The sequence below is a fragment of the Serinus canaria genome, chromosome 4, assembly GCF_022539315.1.
Source record: "Serinus canaria isolate serCan28SL12 chromosome 4, serCan2020, whole genome shotgun sequence".
NCBI lineage: Eukaryota > Metazoa > Chordata > Aves > Passeriformes > Fringillidae > Serinus > Serinus canaria.
This window is the reverse complement of record NC_066317.1, coordinates 65,642,811-65,669,992: the sequence shown is the minus strand read 5'-3', so window position 1 is coordinate 65,669,992 and position 27,182 is coordinate 65,642,811. Positions and strand designations below refer to the sequence as shown.

Here is a 27,182-nt window from a genome sequence, read left to right as displayed (position 1 = left end):
TTAACAAGGAGCAAGGAATCTAACCTGAGTGTCTGAAGTACTGTAATAACAGTGGTAATTTATTAATGTCTTTATTGACTTCTAAGATTGAAAAAGTAATTCCCAATCTAAAATACTCTTTCATCAATTTATAAAATGCTGTAAATCAAGCATTTTCTTTGTTCCTTATGTGTCCCTTTTATCTCAGGATATTCAATGTTTCTAGGATTCTGATCAGTATAATGGAAAACATGCTGAACTAGGATAATTTCTCATGGAGCTGGAGGGTCTGCAGATACCTCAGAGCCACTAATGAGTTAATATAAAACATATGGATTTATTCCAAGGCAGAGGAAGCATTTTGTAGCATGTAAGTTACATGTAGCAGGACAAAGTTACAGAAGAAGATATGGAAAGTAAGGAACATACTTCTCAGAAAACACTTTTGATGCATGACCTGAGTTATTCAGAGCTTAATATTGGAGTATCAGTGGCTGAGATCTGTGCTGCAGAGTTTTGTATTTGGATAATGGGGCTAAGCCTTCCCAATTTGTTTACCTAAAGCCAAATGATACATTCAGACATGTTGGTCTCCATGTTTTCCCCAAGCTCTAGTAGTGAGTCACTGAAATCAAGAGTGTTTCTCAGAAATCACAATTCCCAGCGCAAATGTCAGACCACACACCCACTTTTGAGACAAAATAGGCATTTCTTAATCTCTCCTTGCTAATGGCCATAGCTCTGAAGCAGTTAATTCAATAATAAAGATGGAAATAGCAGCCAGGAAGTGCTGAATGTCTCCCCATGATGTAACAATTCTCCCCATGGGTAGGATTAACCGTTTCCTGTCTACTCCATATTTGTTAGTAAAGAAGTCATTTCAGAAAGGGGCATTTTTCATCACTGTGTTCAGGAGCTGCGTTCTTCTTGGATTTTTGCTCTAATTGTCCATGTCACCCCATTAAGTTTTCATTTATTTGTTTATTTTGTTTTGCTTCCCATGTAGAAGTCAGGAGATAAATGCAAGGAATCACCCATTCTATTCCAGTGGGTGGAACACCAAACATTTATTTTTCAAGAGGCTAAATATATTTATCTATATGTGTGTATGTGTGTGCATTCCTTGATGGGATGCAGACTATTTATTCCTGATCAAACTTTCTTCTCCTGATACTTTTTAGGTGTTGTAATAACACTGCATGATATATGTGTGCACTATGGTTTTATAGTTTATTTATTTTTATATTAATTTTTGGTTTTTCCACATGAACTTCAGCACCCGACTACCACAGGTTTTCTGTTTGATATTTTTCTCTATTCCTGGATACATTTCTTGGCTGGGTTGTCTGCACTTCAGCTGTTCTTAAATGCCTCTGGTGTAGGTTTGATTCATTGGAGGACACAAGAGTTGTCTGCACTTGCTGCTTCCTGACCTTTTCAGGATTTGGTAACAGAGTGCCCTGTGCATGTATGTCAGTGACGCTTTTGTTCTGGGAAGCCCTGGCTTGGCAGTTGCTGTTCAGCTGTGAGGCAGAGATCCCCTTTCCCTGAGAGGAATGAGTCTGATTATAGTAGAGCTGCTGAGGGGTCTGACTTTTCCATGGCTGTGAACTTCACGGAAAAATTAGTTGCTAGGAGAAAACTACATAGTATTTACAGCAAGGGTGGTGGCTCTGCCTTCAGTAACAAAGCTGGTTTGTTTTATAATTTGGGAAACAGAAATCAGACCATCCAATGGTGCAATCTGTGTAGGATTTTCCACTGCCAAACCTTCTAGTGCAAAAGCAGTTCCAAAATGTTCCGTGAGCATTGGATGGCATTTCTGCTGAGCTGGCTGTATAAATTAATTCATACCTGTTCCTATGCTTTAACTGTTTTGTTTTTTGGGAGTCTTTTTGTTTGATCAGTTTGGTTTGGTTTTTTATAGACTGGATGAGGTGTTTTAACAGCAAAGAGAAAACTTTCTTCGAGCAAAGCCTCTTTCCAGGCTGCTTGGGGTGTCACATGCAGAGCTCATAGTCGCAGAGCTGTGTGACTTGTCCTAAGACACAGCCCATGAGGAGTAGGTAGGGGGCATTGTCACCCTTCCACTGGTGACTCAGTGGAGCTGAATGTCTTTCCTTCACCCTCTGTTTACCAAACAGCTGTTTCAGTAAAGCTCCCTGCATTTACAGTCAGGCTCCTTAGGTTTGCCATCACCAGACTACCTTGTTAACGATCTGTGTACCTTTGAGTCTTAAGATCAGTCATCAGGTAGTGATTGTGCCAATTGTGTACAAAGCAGCAGCACAAGAAGGGTCCATGTCCTGCTTACCCCTGTCAGAGATTGCTGCCTGACAGAAAAAAAAAATAAAAAATTCTTTGACCTTTTTGAGGTTTGCTGCCCAGAAAAGAGCAGTGGGGTCAGCAGCAATGGCAACTGGCAGGAGCTGCAGTGAACATGGTGAGCTGGAAGAGGCTGGAAGAGGCTGGAAGGAGGCAAGAGTGAAAGAAGTTGATTACTCATGCTTACATGAGTTAACTATTAAGAGTCAACAAATACTAGTCACAAGTCTAAGCAGCAGGATTCACCTTAGCCTTGTCAAGATAAGAAAAGCAGAATGCACCTTGGCAAGATAAGAGAAACAAAACCTATTGTCAGCAGAAAATGCTGAGCCAGCAAGCAAAGGACTGCACATGCTTCAGAAAGGTGAAAAGGGCAGTGAGGAAAACTACTGGGCTTCAAGGCTCCAAGACTCACTTGGAGCCTTCCTCAGTGCAACCACCAGAGTACACTGCACTTGTGTGTTACATATGCTAATGCTGTTAATGATTTCTGGGAAGTAATTAGTATAAACACTCCTATCCCAAGGAATGTAATGAATATGCATGAAATTTAACCTTAAATTGTGCTGTGTAAAAGTGCTGGATGTACTTGTTGGGAGGAGCAATCCCCAAATACCCTCCTCACTGAGTCGGTCTCTGACGTGACTCTTAGCTCAAAGGGAATCAAGAGGCCATGAGGCTGAGTTATGATTTGAGCACTAAAATGTTTTGCTGCAGTTTTGGGTGTTGTCCTCTGTATTATCTGTCTTTATGATCCAATATCTTCTCTTGTTGGTCCAGGAAATATGCAGCAAGTATTAAGTGGCAAGTTTTATGTATTTTGGTGATAACACAAATATTCTTACAGAGAGATCTGTGCCTTGTACTTGATAATATCCCATCATTAATTGTAACAATGTTGTGGATTGTCTGCCAATGTGTAGTCTAAAAGCTCACAGTAAATAATCCTGACACAGGAAAAATCTCGGATAACAGACTTCCAAGTACTTATTTGGCTACGATATACAAGCAAGACAGCCACAGGATGATTCACCGCTTTAAGAATTTGGGCTGGATGACCTAATGGCTTCTTTTGGAGAGAAGGCAGTTCTCGCTTAGAGCAAGCATGCCTGCAGAGGACGGCTAATTTACACTTGCCTACTGCAACGCACCACCCAGCCCTGCCTTTGTGGTGCCTGTCCAGCAGTCAGTGCTGGCTGGAGCCATGCTGCCACTCTCGACCCTTAGAGTCCCTGAGGAAAGAGTGTGTGGTGGCCCCATGGCTGCAGCTGTGGCTGGCAGCCCATCTGTAGCCCAGAGTTCGGGCGCTGGGAGCAGAAGCGCCTCTGCGGAGGTGCCGGCGCGTTCCCGGTCCCGGCGCGGGGTGGAAGTTCCCCCTGCTGGAGAAACGGACCCACTGCGGCCAGCGGAGCGAGGCAGCCGCGCGTACCTTCCCGAAATTTAACTTCTAGAGGTGCTGAACTTTAATAACTTTAATTACTTGTCGCTCTGTGCCTGCAGCTTTACCTGAAGGCAGTGAGTTGTTGGTCTGTCTGTCCCTCAACGCATTGGCTTTCTGGGGACCAGATCCAGAGAGCCAACATGAGAAAAGGTGATCCTGTTATGGAGGAGTTTTGAGCTCAGCAGAAGAAAGGTGAGGTGTAAGGCCAGGCTGGATGAGGCTCTGAGCAACCTGGTCTAGTGGGAAGTGTTCCTGCCCATGGCAGAGAGCTGGAACGAGATGACTTTTGAGTTTTCTTTCAACCAAACCACTCTATAGTAAGGGCTGGATACTGTGGAGGGGTCTGTGAGGATGTCTGTGGTAACCTGGGAGTAGAGAAGCCTATGATCAGCTCCTAGAACTGCTGCCTCTGGTTTGAAACATTCAGTCTCTCCTTGGAAGAGTTCTTCCCAGGTTACTCACAATACATGAGAGATTTTCAGCATCTTTCAGCTCTGCTGTCTCAGAATGATGGGAATGCTTTGCTGCAGATGCCCAGTCTTCAGAAAGAGCAGTGCGGCACGGAGGTGAGGATCCTGCAGTGCACCCAGGAACAGGGGTGGCCAGAGCCCTGGACCTAATGCCAAAAACAGGCCAGCTGCTCCACAGACCAACCTCCACAGACCAACCTCCCCAAGCTTGTGGCAGCTCTGGTGGCAGGCTTGAGATCTCAGGATTACTACAAGACAAAACCTCATCATGAATTGCCATGGGCACGTGTGTTTCCAGTAGAAGGGGAAAACCAAAGGAGGACAGATGATTTTAGGCAATCTAACCACATTTGGCATGTGCCAGTGAAAGAAAGGAAAAGAACCCAAAGGAAACCAAAAGAGAGCAACCTGCAGGTCAAGCCAACATATGTTGTTTTCTACGTGGGCAGCTGTTCCTCATGGAAATTGGACTTGACAGCCATGAGACCCGCTAATTAAAAGTGATGTCGAGGAGAGATTCCTGCTTGTCATCGCTGACGATGATGGGAATTTACCTGCATCCTGTGGCCAATACCCCTGTCCGTTGTGACTGGACACTTTGGGGGGTGGGGGAAAATCCTTATTTTCTATGGATCGAAGACACCCCTCGACCCCGAGCCTTAGCTTTGCCTTTCCTTTCATGTGAACAGTCCCTTGGGTTTTCTTCGTGTCCTGCTCGGCTGCGGTGGTCCAGAAGCGCCCGCGTACCTGCCCGGTGCCGCGGCTGGGGCAGGGACCCCGTCCGCACGCCAAAGCTCCGCGCACACGCCGGGGTCTCCAGCTGGGGAGTCCGGCGGGAGCTGGGAGCTTGGGGGGCTCCTCCTCCTCTCGCGGGGGGCGGCTGCGGGCCCTGCCCAGTGTGGGCGGCTGGGCCCGGCTGCGCGTTGGCTGCGGGCGGTGCCGCCAGTGAGGCTGCGCTGAGGCTGCGGGGCCGGATGGCCGAGCCGCCCGCCCCGCGCACTCGGGCGGCGGCCGGCAGCGGGCGAGGACACCGGGCGAGCCCTCCCTGCCGGGAGAGCCAGCCCTACGGCACACGGCAGCGCCATGGTCTCATGGATTATCTCCAGGCTAGTGGTGTGAGTAGCTGCCGCTCGGCACCTGCAGCGTGTGCCCGCATGTCCGCGCGTGTGTGTGCGCGGTGTCCGCGCAGCCCGTCCCGCTCGCCCCTGCTGTGGATACTGGGCTAAATTTAGCAAGTTGTTGTCGGGGCCGGGGCGCCCGGCTGCCCGGCGGGTGAGGCAGGAGGTAGGTGGGTCAGATGGGATTTTCCAGCATGAGAAAATCACCGGGAGGGTGGATGGTATAGCGCTGCCGCGCTGTGCAGCGCAAGGTGACAGGGGAGAAAAAGAGAGCGAGTGACATCGCCCGGCGCTCGGCGATGGACGGGCTCGGGGTCCGGAGGGGGAATGGAGCATCCACGGGTGGGAAAATGGACACGGATTTGTCTCGGCGCTTTGTTACCGGGCTCGGCGCGGCTGGGGGCTCGCGAGGGGGCGTGGGAGAGGCGGCCGCGGGGTCTCCCAGCGGCCGCCACCGCTTTCTTCTGTCTGTTTTGCAAAAGAAATATCAAATATTCCTTTCCTCTTTGCAACTTGCCGCCCGTCCTCTCAAAAGGCGATCTCGCTCTCCCTTTAACCTGTCAGCCTTGGGAGAAGAAGCGTGTGGTTCTTTGCGCTTGTTCTACAGCTTTTCCATGGCTGAAACTGCTCTAGGTGGGAATACATGTAAAAATTCCCTGGAAATTCTTCTCAGGCAACAGGGGGAAACAGAGCAAGCTCGAGGTATATGTTTATCTGCCCCACCAGGAGGTTTAGGGAGAAAAAGGCATTTTTGATGTAATTTGGAAAATTCCTGGAGGAAGGAGATTACAGTCTTAAGGTGGGGCAGCAGGATGGCTGATCTCCCTTCTGGAAATGTGACTGGGGAAGACTAATATATGGCATCAGATGAATAATTTGCCAGTTTTCTCCATCATATACATACAGATGCCTCTCCTGCTGATTCAGGAGGACATCTGTTGTGCTCTTTAGTTATTTTAGAGTGTCTGAGAAGGCCTGTCACGTTCTTTGTCTGAAAGAAACGTGCTGTGATGTTGCACCATCAGCATGTTTCCAGAAAAGCGTTTTCAAGGTCTCTTTTGCCATATAAGATGAAAAATCAAAAGGAAAACTCACCTTCATCTTAGTTATGTCTCTGTATCAGTAAGACATTAAATGTCAGATATGAAGATTTTAGGGGGGTCTAGAGTTGAATTTAGCCCCTGGAGGTCTGTCATCTGGATTCAGCTGCAGCTAGCCATTTTTTGGCTTGCACTTCATTCTGGGAAAGAGTGTTAAATATTTAAAAGATTTCATTTGAACAGTATAACTGTGCAGACATCTCTGCCAGCAATGTGAGATGTAGCATGTATTGTCTAAGGCAGCTTTTCTTTCTTCTCTACTAGACTAATTTCCACTTTGAAAAAACCCACATGATCGTGTAACCCAGCTAATCCTCAAGAACAAAGAATGTCTACACAGAGATGGTAGTTTAACTTACTTGTCTCAGCACATGCACATCTGCACAGATGATTTCATCTAAGACACATGGGCTGGGTAAAAATCTGATAGGGGCAGGACCTGGAGCAGTTGACCAGTCAGGTAATTAGCTGACACACAGACCTTCCTCTTCTCTTCAGTGTTACCTGAATAACATGTCACAGCATGGAGTCACCTGTGCAGAGGGCAGTACCAGTTATTTGTTATGCTGCATTTTCAGTAGCAAATAATGAATATGCAGTGTAAATATTAATAATTTAGTAGTCATAGTAATAATTAATAATTTTTTCAAGGAAACCTAGGGCAAGCCAAGCTTGGTTACCACTTTTCTTTCCACTGCTGAGTGTACATCCATCCTTTAAGAATATTTTGTACCAGGAAGTGCTGGTTTGTTATGATCTCAGTAAGAAACTTGGATTCTTTAGACTATTGCTTAAAACACCATTTGCTAGAGGTAGCATTGCATAAAAAAAAAGGAGGAGAGTATAAATAATCTTACATTCCATCAGATCCCAGAAACCCTGAGGTGTCTGACATGGAGGAACCCTCCAGTCTGACACAGCACACCATGCAGATCTGTGTGTGGAAAGGTTCCCTTACACTTTGATCTTTTCGACTCTCAGAGCCTTTTCTTTTTATTTCTAAAGACGTTTCCATTCATCACTCCCACTGCCAGATGAAAGGGCTGTTCACAAGAGAACTTGTTGCTACATTTAGAGGAAGACAAAGATGGGCAGGTGGTTTAATGTCAGGTGATGAGCAAGTTGCTCCTGCATCCAAGAGGTATGTGCATCCCACCACAGGCCAGACAGGCAGGATCCCCCTGCAGCCCAGCACAGACCATCCAGAGTAACTGGGAGTTGGATCCCTGACTCCTTGGTGTACAGTGGTCTTCGGATTAGGATCATGGCAAAGATTTAATCTATTTAATCCAGTTTCCCCATCTCATTATGAATCACTAGTTGATCCATCAGTACAGATATCTGTGCCTAATGGCACTTGGTTGGGCTTTTTTTCCCTCTGCTTGTGCCTATGTAGTTGTTTTTTCATTAAATCTTATTAGCTGATAAGGATTATGAAGAAAGTGCTGTGGTGTGGTTTAGTCACACTGTTAATGTTGACTTGTGCTCTTATGACTTCTGCTGATCTCCACAGGGGTTATGTCTGATATGACTCAGCTAACAGAAAGGGCTTTAAACAAAAGCAAGCCTTTGCTTTGTCTCTTTGGTGCTTTGCTGCTTCCACTATCTCTGATTTAGTTAGGACAGGTTCTGTCCTGGCAGTTTCTATTTCTAAAACGTTGCTGAAGGAGAAGAACCTGTGAGCACTTCTCACCTTTTTCAGCAGGAAGCCAGGCAGCTCACTGCAAACCTTCTCTTACCTCATTTCACCTTTAGTGTTTGGGCTTTGTGTCCAGAGTGCTGGCTGGTTCTGTTCTGCCTGCAGAGCTGTGTGCTGGGAACCCTCACAAGAGAAATGATACATTCAGAGCAGCATCTCTGCCATAGCTGTGTGTTAAAGTTAAGGATTTTATGTTCAGGATCTGCCCTAGGTACTGTACAAATGTGAAACAAAAAGATAATTGTCCCTGGATATCTTTTTCCTCTAAAAGCTCAATTCTCATTCTCTTGTGTACTATTCCCAGGTAGTTTTTTCACTCATCTCAGTGAGAACAAAATCAGGATATTTCTTTTCTCATGGCAGTGGATTACAGATGACTTTTCCACCAAAGAATGCCTGTGATCTCTGGAATTGCAATTGTTGCATCTTGGAGTGACTTGTTCCTACGTCTCTCACAGTAACTGGAGTGGGATAACATCATTATTTGTGGGTTAATTACAGCCTTTTTTTATTCTTCACCTCTGAGTATATCTCAAAGGACATCCTGGAGCACCTGTATCTCAGTTTCCTCATCTGTGAAGTGTAATGAATTGTTGTGAATTTATCTTCTCTGAGGCAGACCAGAAGGAACCATTGGTCTTTCCTAGCAACTACAGGTTATTGCTGGTCTTTTCAAAGGAGATTCAGTTTCCCTCAAAAGGCAGAGGCCTCTCTAGGAGAGGGAGTTGGGATCTATCTTTGTTACTGCAGACCAGTTCAGCTACAGTGCACAGCACTGGCAGTCCTGCATAGCCACTTTTGGCTGTTGTCTACAGGCCCTTTGAAGTTAAAAGTGGTGTATATAAATGCAGTCTATTGTATTGGCATGGGAATTCTGTCCTTTCTCAGAAACATGAAACTTGGTTTATGTGCTTGGGATCACACAGAACAGAAGTAAAGGGTTTTACCTCCCATTCTGAAAGTTAGACACATCACACTCCCTGTTGAAAGACTTTCAATCTGGAACACGTGGCAGAGGAAGGAAATGTCAGTAGAAACAAAGCTGGGTTAGACAGGTTATCAGTAGATTATATGATGCTATGTGATGACTTAGGCATTTGAGTTCCTCCTGTGAGAAGCTTAGAAGTGCATTGCAAATTCATACAAAATGGTTAAATATGTTCTTCATGGTGAAAATCACAGCCTTAATTATGCTTTTTTTGCCTGCATATATTTTCTTTTAAATCAAAATATCATTAATGGCCTCTCTGATTTCTTATGTTTTGATGTGAAAGAGAATGGCAGCTTTAGGTATGTTCACTGGGAATTCCCATCCCTGTGTGGTAGCTGTCCCTGGAAGGAGTTGGATTCTGAACAAAATCAGATGAGAACCAAAAACTTCTTTAACCTGATGTGTTGGATTTCCTTCCATATCCTTCCCTTTCCTTCCCTGAGTTTGTTAGCTCTCTCTTTTTTGGTTGTTGTGATGTTCCTTTAGCAAGGCTGGGAGATTGGCCACCCCATCTTCATCTGGTGTCAATTCATAGTGCTACTGAATCAGACATTGATTTCATCTTTGTATCTATAAAAAATTTCCATTCTAGAGAAACTGAGCAGATCCTTCTTCCTCCCACTTTTCATATGTATAGGAAGCCTGAAGAAATTTATGAATGAAACAAAACCCAAAAAGTCATGTCGTGGCAGAGACAGGATCCACTCAAGCAGGCAGGGACTGCTCTCATAAAAGCAGAGCACAGCTTCAAGCTGTTGGCTATTGATACATCAGCAGTAGCATTTCAGCTGATGTTACCACTTGATATATATCATGTATTGCTTATTGGTACATCTGCATTTGCATTTTAGTTGACATACATCATGTATGTGAAGGTCTGTAGTATTCACATATTCTCTGAACAGAGAGAGGCTTAAATCTCTGTCAGTATTTTCCTGAGAAGCTGTGAGAAAGCTCAGAGAAAACAATTCCTATCTCCACTAAGGTCCCTCACAGCCTGCTTTATTTACTTGGTGCTGGCAGTTGACGTGAGGGATTCAGGCATTCATTGCTGTCAGCAGGCCTCACACCAGCAGTGTAAAATTATCTGAAAATACAGCAAAGGACCCAAAGTGCAGCTTGAGCTCCCAGCCAAGGCTGTGAGATGAGTTTGCAGTAGACTCTTCTGCTCTGGAGCTGGGAAGTGGGCAGGGCAGACCCCCTGCCATACTCACAGAGGTTACTGACAAACTTTACCTGAATAAAAAGTGGTGTAATGCCTCCAAAACAGCGGCTGCAGGCTTGCACTGCAGTGTGAAGAGCACATGGGCTCTGTGGCTGTTCATGTGCATCCCTGCTGCAGCCTTTGGCTCTGCGGAGGGGGCAGAACCTGTTGGTGACAGTAAGTGACAGAGGAGCGGCCAGCGCAGGTGTGACATTTGCCGTGCCCTTGGTGTGAAATGTGACCGTGTGATCACGCTGCAGGGGACAGCAGGGGCTGCCTGCTGCTCTGGCAGCCCTGACCCAGATTCTCCTGCCCAACACAGATGTGCTGGAAATGCTCCTGGCCCCAGTGGGAAAGGTTTCTGGTGTGCACATCACAGATCTTACTGGTTCTGGGAGGATGTTTTACCAGCCTGGCAGCTATGGGATAGAGCCAAGGGGCTTGGCCTTTGCAGCTGCCTTTGTACAGTATTTTGCCTTTGTGGGACCCTTTCCATTCACTGTATTAAAGCACTTTGAAACATTAATTTATTTTTGTGTTATTAGAAGGATTTTTACTGCCATTGTATGGATAAGGGCACCAAGACACACAGATGAAGTGATGTATAAAGAATTCCTCAGGGTAACAGGTAACATTTTTCCTCCAGATTCCTTGCTCAATAAATTAATAAAAGGGAACTTGGTAAAGGGAATTGGGAAATGTGTGTGGCTTTTGTATGGTTTTTGATGGTGTGAGAGAGATAGAGCAAAACTACAGACTTAAATTGATGCTACTGAGGCAGTCAAACAACCAAAGGCCAAAATATTTTGAATCATGACCTGTTCCCTTTCAACTCCTCAGTGCTGTCCTTAAGGTAACAGTCAGCAGAAAGCAAGAGCCAGACTGCTTAATACAGGCTACTAAATCAGGCATTACACTGCCTAAAATTGGTTTCCTAATCACAGGAGGGAGATTTAGATCCAAGGTACTTGAGCTGTGGTCCACAGATGGCTGGCAGGCCACAAAAGATCAGTCAGTGTATCAGCTCTAAACTAGAAACTCTCACACAGGCCGTTATGTCCTAACTGATTTAGATAGAAGATGCCACTTTTTGCTCTTTTTTAGTTACAAGTTTTGTAATTATATCTATTGAATTTCAGTTTTGTAAAATATTAACATTTCAACATTTTGCCAATTCCACGTGACTTATTACTTATCATCTATCCTTAAGGAACAGGGGGATATAAAATAAGCTGTATGTTTCTTTCAAAAGTTTGGATGGTCCAGTGATTAGGAAAGGGTGAGAAACTTTCAAGTGCTCTTTCTGCAGTTAACAGAGTGAGACTGGACCTTCCATCAGGTGTTGTGTGTTGCATGGAGAGAGCTGTTGGGGCAAGGGGAAATGCTTGGTACAAATTGGATGAAGGAAGGCAATGAACAATCACACCTCCTGCTTCTTGAGCAGTTGCTTCTGAATACTGAGCACTGCATTTGTCTTTCTGCTGTGTCTCAGCAGGCAGAGCTGATACCTTGGGAACTTTAAGCTAATCAGGCTAAAGGTGGATGAAGATCTGAGAGCTGCAGAAGTATTAGCCAGTTTGGATTGCTGCAGAATCTTTGTGTGACAAAATTTCTTCTATGTCTTCGTTAGGCAGCAAGGATCTGAGTCTAGATTCCATTTTCTTGGCTTGTCCACTTGGGGCCACTCAGATTTCAAGTAGGTCTTGTGAGGTGAAATGACCTGATGAAGGGATGCATCCATGTAATTAAGCTCATATGGCAGAATCTCCCTTAGATCACTCCTGTGGTTGAAGTTAATCACATGCTGCTTTTTTGCAGGGAAGCTCTCACATACTTTTGTTATCACTGGTATGCTACTTAGATTGCAAACTCTTGTGGGCAGCAAGTTCATTTAGTATTTTTTATCTTACAACACCTAGACAGTGGGGGTTGGTTTCTAGCTGATTCTTCTAAGTTCTGTAGTAATAGAAAAATAAATAAGGTATGAATACATGCAATTCTGCATTTTGGGTGAATCATTCTTGAGACTGGTCCTGTGCTCCTCAGTAATTTCTCTGTGACACTCTTGCTGGTAAGGTGTTCATGGTCTGATTTGGCATTTCACATGCATGTAGTAAGACAGAATTTAAACTGATAAAATACAGGCAAAACAGATGGTGAGCAGAGTGGTGAGAAAGAGCTAGAAGAAGTGACAAAATGAAGACTGTATTTTATCTTTCCATGACTTGTGTGCTTTTGAAGAGAATGACTGAGGTAACAGGACACACCTGCTCATTCCATAGGTAGGACTTGGGAAGGCACTCCAGACCTGGAGCACAATGCCAGAGCTAAAAGCATGGGTGGTACTTTCCCAGGATTTGTACACAGAACCACTCCATCTTTTGCTGTGAGCCTCAGAACAGGTATAACTCCAGAGTACCCTGCTGTGTGTTTCTTGCAGAAACGTTTTGCAAGAGAAGGGGAGGGCAAAGGATTTTAACTTGCTCTGGGTGGTAGAGCAGAGATCTGCAGGCTGGTAAAAGTGGTCACAGAGCCAGAAGCAGGGCAGGGATGGCATCAAAGGAGAGAAGCTGCTTGTACAGTAAGTAGAAATGAAGAGCAAGGATTATATTTCAGAAGGGACACACATTTATATGGAGGCAGAGTATTGAGTGTCAAGTTGGAGATTTACTCTTGGCAGCGACAGGGGGACAACTGGTGTCATGCTTAGGAAGGCTTGTTTCTTCAGATGCTGCTTGCTGCATCCCTGACTGCTCATGGACTAATTGCTGACAAATAAACATCCAGTTTCAATCAAGGAATCCATCAATTCATCAGTAAAGCTGCAGTCTCTCTTTCCCCTTTCTCTCTCATGGAGCCAATCGTAATATTTTTCTTTCCAAAAATGGCAAATTTTACAGGAGAACAAAACCAATATTAACCTATTTGTGAGGAGCTACAAAGAATGCCCCTCATGTCTGCAATGTTGTGCCTTTTTGGACAGATCCCAGGGATGCCAGGACCATGTTTGTACCTGCCTGTGAATTTATCAGGCAGTCCAATGCGATCAGCATTAATGAACAGTTGCAACTCCTGCAGGAGAAACATTTCTGTTCTGTTGAGTTCATACTGCTGCTTCCTTTCATTCAGCTCATTTATTCTGTTTCTTGTTTCCAGCCTATAAATAAACGTTTGCACTGGAAAGCCAAAAACTGACAGACATTTCTTGCCTCATGTTTTGAGGGAGGCTTGTAACCAATAACCAAGGAAAGGGCTTGTGCTGCAGATTCTATAGGAGAATACCAAGAACTTGGATTCAGAGCAGTGCTGTAAATTCCCTGTGGGAAGAGGGCAAATTATTTATTCTTTCCTGATTTGGTAACTGTAAAATAGTCTTAGTGATAATCTCTCTCTGTGTAAACTACCAGTTCTATTTTACACATGGCAGCGCCTGATGTGGGCATGAAGTACCCCCAGTGGAGCAGAATTGGAGGGGCCAGGTAAATATGAGTTCTGAGATGAAATTTCCAGGCCAATACTCAGAAGTCTTGGGGTATGTTTTACATAGACAAGCTTTTTCTGTGGCAGAGCTCTCCTGGCTGCCAGTCCCTGAGGAGCACTCAGGGAGAAGTGAAAGCAGGAATCTTGTATGGCATTTCAGGAAGAACATCCTTGCAGGGAGGACAGATGGGAAACACCTGGTGATGGTAAAGAGCAGAGCAATCATAGGAAGATGACCTTCTCCATTCACCACAATATTTCATGGTCACCTTTCTCTTGATGTCTTCAGCACAAATGCTCTGACACTTGCTGTGAGCATGTGAGGAGAGCTTCTCTCTCCAGCTATAGGTCCCATCAAACAGTCCTTGTGATGAGGTGGTTGTTCTAGCTTGGGCAGTTCCCACAGCTAGAACATGTCATGCTCTGCCTAAGGCCCTTTTGTGGATGAGCAGTTTGAAGCTCTTGAGCCTCATTCTGCTCATGAAGGGTTCTGCTTGTCCTGCTGCCTCTTCTGCTTGGGAGGACATGGTCTGTGCATGTCTAAACTTATGCCTATGAGACACTCAGATTATGTGACCCACAAGAAACTATCCCTGGTGTTAGGTCAGGTTCAATAACACCATCTGTCTCCTAAATCTACCTGCAGAATTCATGGTGACATGTGAGAGAGGTGGATGCCGGAGCTGCCCTGAGGCTAAAAGGCTTTGAGTTTAGTCACGTATTTCATGGAAAAAGATTGAGTGGTTTGACATGAGAATGACTGCAAGACAGGTGGTTATATGAAAAGGAATTGCTGGTCAGTGTTTAGATTCCACTGAGCATGTCCCTCTGCAGAAAAATCCCACTATCCTAGCTGGTATTTTTTGCTGTAAACCACAGCAGAGAGGCCAGAGGCATGATGGACACAAGAGCTGAATGAGGCTTTCCCCAAACAATTTTTTTCCAAACAATTCATCTAGGTCTGAGTTAAAGCACATTGTCAGGGCAGCCTGGAGGCTGTTTGCATTTCCCCTGGCTTAATTGTACCTGTTTTGTAGCTGAACAAAGGACTCTGCTTTCCAGCTTTATTGTTTTTATTCTGCTTATAAGGCTTTTGGTCAAAACAGAAAGATGTTGCTGTTTAGAAAGAACATTAATAATTAAATTGAGATACTCTGGGGAATATACCCCATAAGGCTGGAGCTGTTGAATTTAAGTAGATCATAATAGTTTCCATGGCAACACACTCTGCTGTCCTATATACAGACAGGGTCTTTCTCATAGGATCAAATGCAGAGAGGAAGCTGCTATTTTAAAATATACCTTAAAAACACAAACACTGAACTAAGAGCAAATGGTTTCCTCTATAAATGTTGTAGGAATTTCCTCATGCTTGTTACACTGTGCTCCCCTCTTTTCAGAACTGTCAGAGTACAATCAGTCAAACCAATCCCCTGCTGACTCTAATGATTTATGGAGAACCTGAGGTCTAATGATGCTTTCTCAGGATATAATCTGCCTCACAAATACATCCATATCTGGATATTTATAAAGCTGTAACTGTCATGAGCCTGCAATGGAGACTTCAGTGGTCCTTTTGAACAGGTCTGCAAAAGTCTTTGTGTTCTGCTGCCTGTCCTGGTGTGATCTCCCATCTCACTGTGCTCAGTAAAGCTGTTTTTGTCAGGATTTGGGCAGCATTGTGAGGTCCTTGTGCATGGTGTGTTCTGTTACAGCTGACTCTAAGATGGGAATTCATGGTGAAAACTTAGAGATAATTGAGGAACTAGACATTCACTTAGAAGATCTGGAGATTCTTCAGTCCATCAGGAATTGCACAAACTCTTTTCCTCTAATCTAGCAATCAAATAAATGTATAATTTGATGTGCTCAGAAAAGCCTTACAGCCATTTGATCAGTTACAAAATCTGTGTGAAATGAAGTGTGATCATCCAAGCAAAAATATGTAATTCAATAGAAAGCTTCTGAATGTAACTAAGAAAGAAGTTACAGTACATGATGGGGGAAAAAACATTTGTATCTGGAATAATTACAGCTTCTCTATTTTGCCCTTATAAATAGGCTAAGAAGGGGTGCATTGCCAAATTTTAGCAAGAACTGCCACAAAATTCCCAGTCCTGGCTTATTGTAAACCTGAAGAATCAAGGCTGGATTTTCTGCAGACAAACTAAATCAATAGCTGAAAAAAGGTGTTTCAATGCAAACCTCAATAATTTTCTCATCCCTAGGGTAATACCAGAGCTTCAAGTTGTATCAGCTGGTGCTACTTTGCTGAGGTCAGTGAGTGGTGTAAATCCACCCAGGTGGAAGACCTAAGGTTGTGTTTGTAGTTCAGAATGGTGAGGGCCTTGTAGAGGGTGCCAGCTGCATCCTAGAAAATTAAATATTATGGGACAGAAGTTGGCCAGTTCAATGGAGGACTTATGTTCTTTATGAGCTTTGAGTTAAACTGCCCTTTGAGTGGTGACAGATGAAGGATAGAGGGCTCCTAAAAGCATGATTCTGTCATGATCCTTTCATTTTAGTATTGGGAATTTCACCACTAAATAGGAATATGGCTTTGCCTGCACTTCAGCAACCCAAGCCAATTGAATGGGCATCCCAAAGCTGTAATCAAGACCCCTCTGACCTCACCTCTGGAGCTCTGGTGAACTTCATTATCAAGCTTTTCTCTAAGAAGTGGTGATACCCACTGAAAGCTGAGGATGAGGAGCATGGCCACCTTCCCTTGAGAATCAATCTAAAGAATCCAAATGCCTTATTGCACCCTAGCATATGTAATTTTAAAGGTACTTTAGTCACATCAGGCAGGCTGAAACTCTGTGATCTCTCATGCTTCATGCCTGTACCTTGAGTGAAGCCCTGTTACACAGGGTGCTGGCTAACCATGGCCATTGGCTCTGAGCTCATCCCTGATCCTGCCTACCTTAAACCTGCAGCTCTGCAGACTTTTCAGAAGTGGACATGCCAGCAGCTCACTGACAGCCAGGGCCTGAGGGGATGTGACATATGTCACACCCCCTGATTGATGATACACTCCCTCTGCCTGTTTCTACATATTGTTCCTAGATCACTGCAAAATCAGCAGAGCTGCTTGAGAGACTGCAGACAGCCACTAAAGATTCTTGCCTGCTGTCCATGAAGCAGGATGTGCATTTAAAATTTATAAATACTATGCCTGATTTTGCATGGTACTTTAAAATTAACCAGTCTGATTTCCATGTAGTTTGTGGTAATTCATATTTAATCTCATGTAAACCCATTCTGTAAAATCATACCCCCCACCCCCAAGGATTTATTTATAGATTAGATATTTATCATCTCTTTGATATAGTGTGTCCTGAGATTTTTGCACTCAGATGTGCTATACAGCTATACTGGAATAGCTCAGCATTCTTTTTCAATTATTATTCTGCTGAGGTTTGCAGATATTGGCTGTAACAAATCAGGTCCCTATTCAAACACTATTATAATTTATGTATATTCTTGAGACCAAGAAACCTCACCCTGAGCAGCCAGGCCATAAAAGGCTGAAGTCTGTGTAAATCCAGTTCTCCAGACACGTTTTATACAGCTACATGTGTTTGAAACACTTTAACCATTTCATTTCAAAATAGCAATGCTTTACTTAGAGTGGCATTTGCAACATTGTCATCCTCCTGTGTGAATCCCCTTGCCTGAGAGAGAGGACAGGCGCTGGGCTGTGGCATTTAACCCAGCAGTGTTAATGAATAAAAAATGATGGAAGAGCATACATGAGATAGCATGCAGTGTGGGTGCTCCCACAAAAAGTACAAGCTGCCTCCTCAAGCAGCTGCTTATTTAGAAATCTCTGAAATGGTCCTTGAAGAATTGGCTGTCTTCCCCTTTGCTTTGCTCTCAAGTTATTTCTGTGAAGTCTCCATCTGGCTCCTAAGCCTCAGTTTATATTTTATTTTATATTTTGAGTAGCTGCCAGCTGAAGGGTATATGTGTGAGAGGAAAGGTGAGAATAGAAAAAAGGTGAAGTCCCTAAGCCAAAAGAAAGAAGAGAGGCAAAGCCCCTTCTGTTCAGAATTGTGCAATGCACTGGCTCTTTACCCAAGCCTGAGACAAAGTGGTATTCCTCATGGTGTAGGGAAGGAGCTGTGCCTGTGTCACAGGCTTTGATCTGAACACATTTGTGTTTGGGGAAATGCAGAATAGAGGAGAGCAGCATGACTTATCCCTTTTACTCTCTAAAGCTCTCAGCTAAAGCCTGAAATTCAGAGACACATGAGAAGTCTGGGAGAGATCAAAACTGAATGTAAATGGGAACATGGCATCTTCTGTGAGAAGGAGGATTGAGTATCTGGATAGCAATACTGCTGTATTGAGGCATTTAAAAAAACTGATGTCTTCATCAAATTGTGAAACTGGATTTTAAATCCCAACTTCTAGAATATGTGCATATATTGCATGTGTCTGTGAACATCAGATATTTTGATTTGTACTGTGAACCTGCAAGGCTGTGTGCATGCTCTCTTCTGAGAAACTATTGCCTGATACTTTATTTTGAAAGGAAATGTTCCTGTAATTGCTTCCAAGAAATCACCTGATGAGAATAAATGAGCAAATGTGGGAATTGCTGGAATGTGCTCACAGTGACATTGTCTCTCTGTGTAATGATGGGGGTGGCACAGAAGCAGTGCCTGGAAACTGCAATTTCTCTTTCTAGATCTCACACTGCCTGGGCTGATTGGGTGACCAAGCTGCTGATTTCCAGTGTTGAAAGCCATTTATTTTCCAGCATGGTTAATGGAACATGTAGATATCTGTCATCTCAGCCTTCTCTGAAAGTTTTTCCCTTAGGTATCTATTTGTCCAAAATCTCAAATTGTCAGATGTCTTTGTAAAGCTCTCAATGTGAGCTGCTGTGCCAGGAAATGCTTCAGCAGATACCTGTCCTCGCTAGTGAGCCTTGCCTGCACTTTAGGTAATAGGTGGTTGTTGAGAAAATGTAATGTAGGTGAATAGTAGCTGGAAGTGGAAGTAAAAAGAAACCCCTTTCTCTCACTTACCTTTAGTTAAAGGCCCAAACTTCACTTACTAGAATATTACAGGGATTGAAATAGAATCTTTTGCTGTAACAGGAAAGTGTTTAACCTGTAAGCCTCAGGGAGAAGTTATGATTGGGAAATATTAGAAATTTAAAAAGAAATTGAATATTGGTCAAGGAATACAAAACCTGAAGGTACTTAAAATTATTTGGGAGGCATAGGGAAGGAAATGTCTCTTTGTAGCAGAAGTACATTCACTTGTGAGGTGAATCATGATATAGAAAAGTTAAATAGAGGTAGAGAGATTTCAAAGTTCAGAAGCATTTTAAGAAACATCCTCGAGTGGCTAAGGAAATATGTCCACGTTCCAGTATTTCACTTGTACATATATACTCTTTGTTGAGCAAAACCAAAGATATTTTAGAATGCTCTGTACAGATTGCATGAGTTGTGTCTGTCCCATGCACCTACCAACTGAATTACAAGTCAAAAGTATTTGACTTCAGCTGCAGTTCTGGGAAATATGCAAGTGTTGCTGAGAGGATGGGCATGAATTTTGGAGGCTGGGCAACTGAATCTCCACCTGGGCTATCTTAGCCCACCCACACTGTGTGCTGGTAAACTCTGAGCCAGACACAGTGACAATATCCTGCCCAACCCAAGCAAGTTAAAGGCACAACAGATGCAGCTTTTATGTGTCAGCACTGCATGATGGATGTCCAACCAGGGGAATGCTCAGCTGGGCTGATGTACAAAGTACAAAATGTACAAAGGGGATCTGAGAACTCAGCTATTTCCCAAAGACTTGCAGAGAACTGATTGAAGATGGTGAAGGCTTACAGAGGTGCTGGTATTTCTGTGCCTAGGGTACTGCTTGTCCTCAAGTACAGCCCTGAAAAGCCTTTTAGAATGATTAGATAAGAAAAATTAAAGATTCCTGGAACCTGGAGTGTGTATTTTTCTTGTTACTATCATAGGTCAACCCTTCAACAGTGCTGAATATAACTTTTCTTAGGAGCAATTTCATTTAATCTTTCTTCATTTAAACTGAAAATACAGTTCTCCAACTTCTAAAGGATGAATTTAGGGGTTCTGGAGGAGATTGTCATTTAAGAAAGCCCTTCAAATCAATTTTAGCTTGATCAAGGCTTTGCAGCCCTTGATATTTTTTAAAATTGTCATAGCATGGGTATTAGCCATGTGTGGGTAATTCACTTTCCCTGTAAGGTTCCCAGCTCCAGCAGAAGAAACGTTGTGTCATTTTATCTCCAGATTTGTCCTGTGGGCCATGGTGTTTGGCATAGGGGTAAATAAGCTGCTAATGACCTCCCTACTCATGGCTTTGTGTAAGAATAGATCATGCAACAACATTACCATAAAACCATTATGGTAAACTGCACAGTTAGTGCCACAAAGGCTTGTATGTGAGTATGTGGCTGTAGAGATAAGGGAAATCCAGCTGCTCCTCTAGCTCACCAAAAGATGGCTAAGCAAGAGAATTAGAGCACTGTTTGTAAATATTCATTTCATCTCCCTACCCCTCTTTTTGAAGCTCTGCTCACAGTACTCATTCTGTGTGAAGTCCCAGAGTTAAGACAGTGTGCTGCCATTCTCCACATGCTTCCCTTGGCAATCCAGTCGTTATTCCCCAGCTTAGCTCCTTGGATACAGCACCAGTTGCAAAGGAAAGGGAGTGGTGGGGCTGAGGAAGAAGGTTCTCCAAGCAGCAAGGAAGAATCTCCTCATCATTCAGGGAGTGGATCCCTGGCACTGCTGTGCCTCTGACCATAGGAATGATGTAGTGCTGTTCTCTTTGAGATCTCAGCACAGGGCTGGGTTAGCAAGAGGATTATCCAGCAGGTTGAAGAAAGTGATTGTTCCCCTCTATTTTGCAGCTGTGGGGGATGTCACAGTTGCTGGCTGGAGTAGAGTATCCCATTTGAGTTTTCCTGGTAGAAGGAGGGCCTGGCAGCAATGAGTCTGGTGGAAGAAGGTTGGAGTGCATGGTGCACCAGGACAGATGAGTGGGATGTTTGTTCAGCCTTAATAAAAAATGAAGGGGAGATGTCATTGCTGTCTTCAAAAATGAGAATTGTTACAGAGAAGGCTTTTTGTGGAGGCGCAGCAAAAGGGGGAGATGTGGCACTCACATTCTCTGAACAGAGAGAGACATAATTCTCTCTCAGCATTTTCCTTGGAGAAGCACAGAGAAAAGAAAAGAAAACAATTCTTATCTCTGCTTGCTGCTCCTGTTGTTTTTACACATGTGGAATGTGTTAGGAAGATTGTTTACCTGAAGTGATTTGCCAGTTGGATTCTGCTGAGGATTGTTTTGATTCCTTGGCCAATTGGCTCAAACCTGTGACAGTCACAGGTTTTTCTTTAGTATCTTTTGTATAGTATAGTATCTCTTTAGTATAGTTATAATATATTATTAATGTAATATAGTGTAGTTTTAATAAAGCAACTGCTCAGCATTCTGAATCATGGAGTCAGATGTCAATCATTCCCTGCCTCGGGGATTCCCTGTTTTCAACAGGGACAGGCAATGGAAACAAGTTGCAGCAAAGGAAATTCTGATTATATATATAAAAAATTCTTCAAAGTAAGTGTATGCAAGCACAAACAGGAGTCCAGAGATGAAGATACTGAAAGTTTGACTGGACAGGGCCTGGGGCTCATGATTTATCTCTGGCAGGGGCAGGGGATTAGTGCTGCTCCTTTGTTCCTGGGTGAGTCTGGTTCCTCCAGATTCAGCCCTGGAGGAAGTGCTCCTGCTCTGCAATGAGCATCATCAGTGAAAGCTCAGAACCCCTAGTGCTGGATGCTGGCTGTTCCATGTGTTCTCAGGAGAGCTCCAGAGGTTCAGTAGGTACATTGTGACCATTGTGGGTGAGCATGTGGAGGAGATGTGAAACAAGAAGTGCCATTCCGTGTGTGAGCCCAAGTCCACTGTCTGCCCATGCATCCCATAATGAGTCTCATGCCCCTGTAGGTGCTTAACCACCCCCAGTCTGTGAAGTGCTCTAGGGAGCCTCTCCCATTACCTCATCATGATGGATGTCACCCCCGTGGGGCTGATGCTGCCCTGGGCCAGCCCTGAGAGGTTGTTAGGGTCAGGGTGTTATTTAGGCTGTCCCAGCTGCTGTTTTGTACCACTTATCCTAACACCATGATTTAGGATTAGCCACTAAATGGTCATTTTTCTTCTAATTTATTTTAATTAGAGGCAAAGAGTTATCCTGGTAGTTGAAGCCGAATTCAGAGGTGTGGCCAGCAGATCTGATTGATTATTCATTAGTGGTCCATGGCTTCAGAACAGAGGCGTGTTTCCTTCTGCTTTCCTCTCCCTTATGTCTGGGTTAGACTGGAGGCTGCTCTGTATCAGTTCAGCTCCAGCTGGAGAGCTCTGCTTTCATGTTTATCTCAGTTGCACCATGCAGTTCATTACAATGCTGTTATTAGCTGTATAAAATGGAGGGATTAAAAAGGATGAATGAAACGACAAAAGACCCTGGAGGAAAGAACTCTGAAATTCACACCAGAAACACTAGTCAAAAACTTCTTTTTCAAGCTGTATGACAATTTCTTGCTTTCCTTTGTTTTAAATAAAAATTATGCAGGTCTTAGTAAGAAAGCAGGTGCCCAGCCACTCCCTAAAATGTTTATAGTACCCAGAAGAAATACCAATCTGTGTATGTGGGCCAGAAAGAGAAACTTGGTCTGCATGGCCTGTGAACTCACAGCAATTTTGCAGCTGTTATATTTAGCATGTGGCATTCTGATCCCCATGCTAACCAAATCATGGAGCTGGGCTGAATATTCTGAAATTACCTGTAGAATCATCTTGCCTTAACTTTCTTACACTCTTTCTTCAAAACTGGAGTTGAAAACTAGGCACTGATATATCATGTCCTGATATGATTCTTCCTGTATGATTTTAATGTCTCACTTTCTTATCATTTAAAATAGACATAAACCACTAATGAAAAAGAAATAATCAGAAATCAGTAGTAATGCCACCAGCTTTGATATTCACATCAATAATATTTATACTGCACCTTGAAATCCTCCCTTGAAATGTGTTATCAAAATGAGAAGAAATGTTTTAAAGATGTGTGTGGGTTATTTGTTTGTTTACTTAACTAAGAGGTAGATATTGGCTCTGGAACCTGGAGGTTATGACTGAGTTGGGTCCCACTTGTTTTCAGTGAGTCTGGTCCCTCAAAACCTTTGGTCTTCTGGGTTTTCTGGTTAATGTTCTGCAATCCCCAGAGAGGTAAGAAAGTCAGTTCCTGATGGAAGGAGTTATGCTGTTATAAATTAACAGTAAGTTAATTTACCAGCATCCAGCATATCCACCATACTAGTGGAAGGTGGCCCTGCCCATGGCAGGGGGTTGGAACAGCAGTAAGATTTCACCTCAGGCTGTTTTGCACCAAGCTGGCCATGGCTATGGCTGACACCTGTTTGTGGACCAAACTGCTCTCCTTGGCTAGCACAGAGATCTACCCTGGCTTTCTGTCCTCTTCTGGAGAGAGCTTCTGGAGAGCTCCAAGGCCCAGAGGTACTCACAGCAACCTTGGGACTGCTTGATCTGTTACAGTGGATTGAGTCATTGGTAATCCATGGAAAGTCAGTATTTTTCATTGCTTCAGCTGAGTATTTGGGCCAAAGAGATTTTCTGGTTTAATTTTGAAATTATGTTGAGCTGAAATGTTCCTTGCATTTAGTTAAGCACTTCTAGTAGTGTTCTGTCCCTGGGAAGCTGAAGTAACAATACTCTAAGGAGGTTATGTTGCAATTGATTTGGATGTGTTGTGGTTTAATTTAATTTTTTATTCCTGTTTTCTGTCCCATGAGTCACCACAAGAAGTCTAAAGCTGTCTTTCAGTGAAGGGTAGATGAACAGGAGCTTTTGTGTTTCTCACCACTTCCTCAGACAGTGGTAGCACTTATGGTTTGATGGTGGAAGTCTTCTATAACCTGAACGGAGGTTTCAGATACAGAGAATGTAGTAGGATTATGCTCTCAATTCGGATTTCTATATGTGGTTCCACTTCCTAAAAGGTGATTCACATAGTATCAGTCAAAATAGTTCCAAAATAATACTTTCAACATGATGTGGCTTTCTGTGAAAATAATGTGGATCTTCTCTGTTGATAAGCAATCCATATTTTGTACCTTTTTTTAGCCTAGAAATCAGTTTGGTTAGGTTATAAGTTTTTCTCTTCCTTTTCATATCATGAGCCTACCATAAATCTGTAGGCTAACTCACAATGCAGATTTTGGACCATCTGTCATCTCTGGAATATAATATCAGTGCTTCTAAAAAATCTTTTTCCCACATAAACATCCCCCTCTCCAGAGTCAGGAAAAGCAGCCCTTCCCATGTAAAACATATCATTTAGTTTTCAAAATGCCATTTTTCTGGCTTGGAAAAAACAAAGCTCTCAAAGCCGGAATTATAAGGTCGGTTCCGGACAGGGAAAACATCGGGGCACACACACAGACCCTGAGCCCTGCCCTTTTGGAGCAGTGGAGCTGCATGAAGACCTGACCTGGTCACAGAACAGGAATGTTTTCTTTCCTAAAAGACATGGATTTTATTGCCCTCAGTATCACACTTGGATTGATTGATTGCTTCTTCTTCCCCAGAAGAGTGATGAAGCCGTGGGCTGTGCCAGCTGTGAAAAATGCGTATTTTATGATTGGCTTTTCACAAATATGAAAATGAATATTATATGTGTTGTGTTAGAAAGTAATGCTGTATTAAGTCTCTTAAGTAGTGTGTTAAATATAGTTTTAGGTTATAACAAAATGTTAAAATAGAAACAATGCTATGTAAAATGCTTTTTTTTCCTAAAGAAAGGACTCTCACTGAGATAGCAGTCACAGGACACCTAAATCTTTCAGAGAAAGAGAATTTATTGCTCTATTATCAGGAGAAATTAACTTCTTCCCACCTCGCTTGACGCTGTTAAGATTGAGAAAGAAGTTGACACTGACCAGACAGAATCCTGTGTTTGAATGGAATTTATGCATCATGTATAAGATGTATGAATATGCACCAAGTTCTTGTTTTTGAGTGTTATTCCTCTGTTAACGTGGGTTCTTTTTCAGGCTTATGCTGCCCATAAAAAGGTACCCAGATGTCCGTAACTCTTTGTTTCTATTGTCTCATATTGTCCTAATTCAAATTGTCCAAATTATTATTACTCTAATTATATAACTATTTTTATAACCTCTTTATTACTATTAAACTTTTAAGCTTTTAAAACCAAGTGATTGGCGTTTTTCCCACCAGCGCTGTGTGAGCTGGGGCCGTGGGCTGTTTTCTGCCGCGGTGCTGCTGAGCTGGAGCGCGGAGAGGGAGGAGCAGCGGCCGCGCAAATGCCCCTGGCGAGGTGCACGAAACCCTATCTCTGCCAGGCAGCTGCCCGGAGCCTCCTGGGCTGTGCCAGCCACAGTGTTCTTGTTTACTGTGGCTTCTCACAGGTCCCACACCAGCCCCACACGTTCTCCACACAGAGCCCTTTTCAAACATTGTCTGGGTGACAACAAATTCCTCTCTTTCATCAGCGCTCTGGGCCCGGTAGCTCCGCTAATGGCAGTGTGAAGTAGAACAGACCAGCTTAGTAAACCTCCACCTGCAAGGAATTTGCTTCCTAAAATAGCTGCAGAGCTGTGGGGTATTTTTATAGCAGCCACACAGGCATTCTCTGTTCTGAAGGACTGGAAAGAGAACTTTCAAGTGTTGGCTTGAGTGCAAATTGATAGAATTCTGCCTGAGTTTGAGGAGAGTCTGGAACAGTAACCCTGGGAAGGGTTAAGGACCTGCCTAATCTTGAATGGACTTTAAATGTGATACTCAAGGGTATCCATGTAAACATAACCCAGTGAAGACCCTTCACTGCTGGTAGCTTTTCTAGGAATGTCAGGCTTTAGTAGGCATCACATGCACTGTAATAGCAGTCCCAATATTTAACAAGGTGTCTCCATCAGTAATAGACTTATTTTAGCATTTCAATCTTCTTGTTACAGGAAGCGTGGAAAAGGGAACAGTGGGGACAAATTTATCTTGTTTAGACCAGTCTGAATGTAGGGTTTCAATGTGAACAGATGTAATAATTCACAGAATCACTGAGGTTGAAAGAGACCTTCAAGATCACCCAGTCCATCTGCCAACCCCACACAACCACAGTCACCCCAAACCATCTCCCCAAGTGCCACGTCCAGACACCCCTCGAATACTTCCAGAGATGGTGATTCACCACCTCCTTGGGCAACTTTTTCCAATGCCTAACCACTCTTCAAGTGATTTTTTTTTTCTAAAATCTAATCTGAACCTCCACTGGTGCCACTTTAGGCCATTTTCTCTCAGCCTTTCACTATAGACAGAAGAGGCCAAGCCCACCTCACTGCAACCTCCTGTCAGTTCTAAAGAGCAGCGAGGTCTCTTTGAGCCTCTTCTTTCTCCAGACTAAACAACCTGAGTTCCCTGAGTTGCTCCTCATAGGATATGTCTTCTAAGCCCTTCACCAGCTTTGTTGCACTTCTCTGGACATGCTCCAGCACCTCAGTCCTTTTAGAAGTGATGGGCTCAAAACTAAGCACAGCACTTGAGATGTGTCCTCACCAATGCCCAGCACAGGGGGACAATCACTTCCCTGGAATTGCTGGCCACACCATTGCTGATACAGGCCAGAATTCCATTGACCTTCTTGGCCACCTGGGCACACTGCTGGCTCATTCCCAGCTGGTTGTCAACCAGCACCCCCTGGTCTCCTTCTGCTGAGCAGCCTCTCAAACCACCCTGCCCCTAAATGCTTGGGGTTGTTGTGACCCAAGTGTAGTTGTGTGACAGCTCCAGGCTGGACAAGGCCAGTTTCTCCACCCATCCCCACTGCTATATTTCTTCACCTGTTTGTGCCTGGCCATCTGCCAGCTGCTGTGTGAGGAGGGCCATGGCTGAGGAAAACAAAAAAGGGTCATGACAACTGGAGAGGAATATGTGCTGCTTTGGGAAGATGAAGGCTGCTTAAATTAGAAGCATCAAGGACAGTCCTTGACTTGCTGTTTCTGCTGGGAGGCCAGAAGCAGCACTGCTCAGGCAGTGTCCCTGTGCCCTGCAGTTACACCAGGAGGAGTGACTGGGTTTCAGCAACCATTAGGTTATATTAACCAAGATGAAGTTCCAGTTTGCTTCTGTAGTAACCTGGCTGAGAAGGCAGAGGTAGATCTGGGTGGAAAGCAGAGTATCTTTGTGTTAGAGCTCTCCTAGATGTGCCTTCTGCTCCCTTGGTGTGGGTGTGTATGTGCTTTGGAAGTGCAGACGTGAGGACATGGTCTTGGCA

General features: G+C 43.8%; 1 protein-coding gene across 3 annotated transcripts in view; it reads left to right on the top strand.

Annotated features, from left to right (window-relative positions):
- The first annotated feature begins 5,161 nt into the window (after positions 1-5,161).
- The window catches only part of REEP1 (receptor accessory protein 1), a 67,800-nt gene continuing 45,779 nt past the window's right edge, over positions 5,162-27,182 (top strand). The window contains exon 1 of one of the 3 annotated variants that reach the window (XM_050973872.1): positions 5,162-5,330. In XM_050973872.1, the coding sequence (XP_050829829.1) occupies positions 5,299-5,330 (32 nt within the window). In that variant the 5' untranslated portion in view covers positions 5,162-5,298. The other 2 variants (XM_018923789.3, XM_050973873.1) reach the window with 2 other exon arrangements.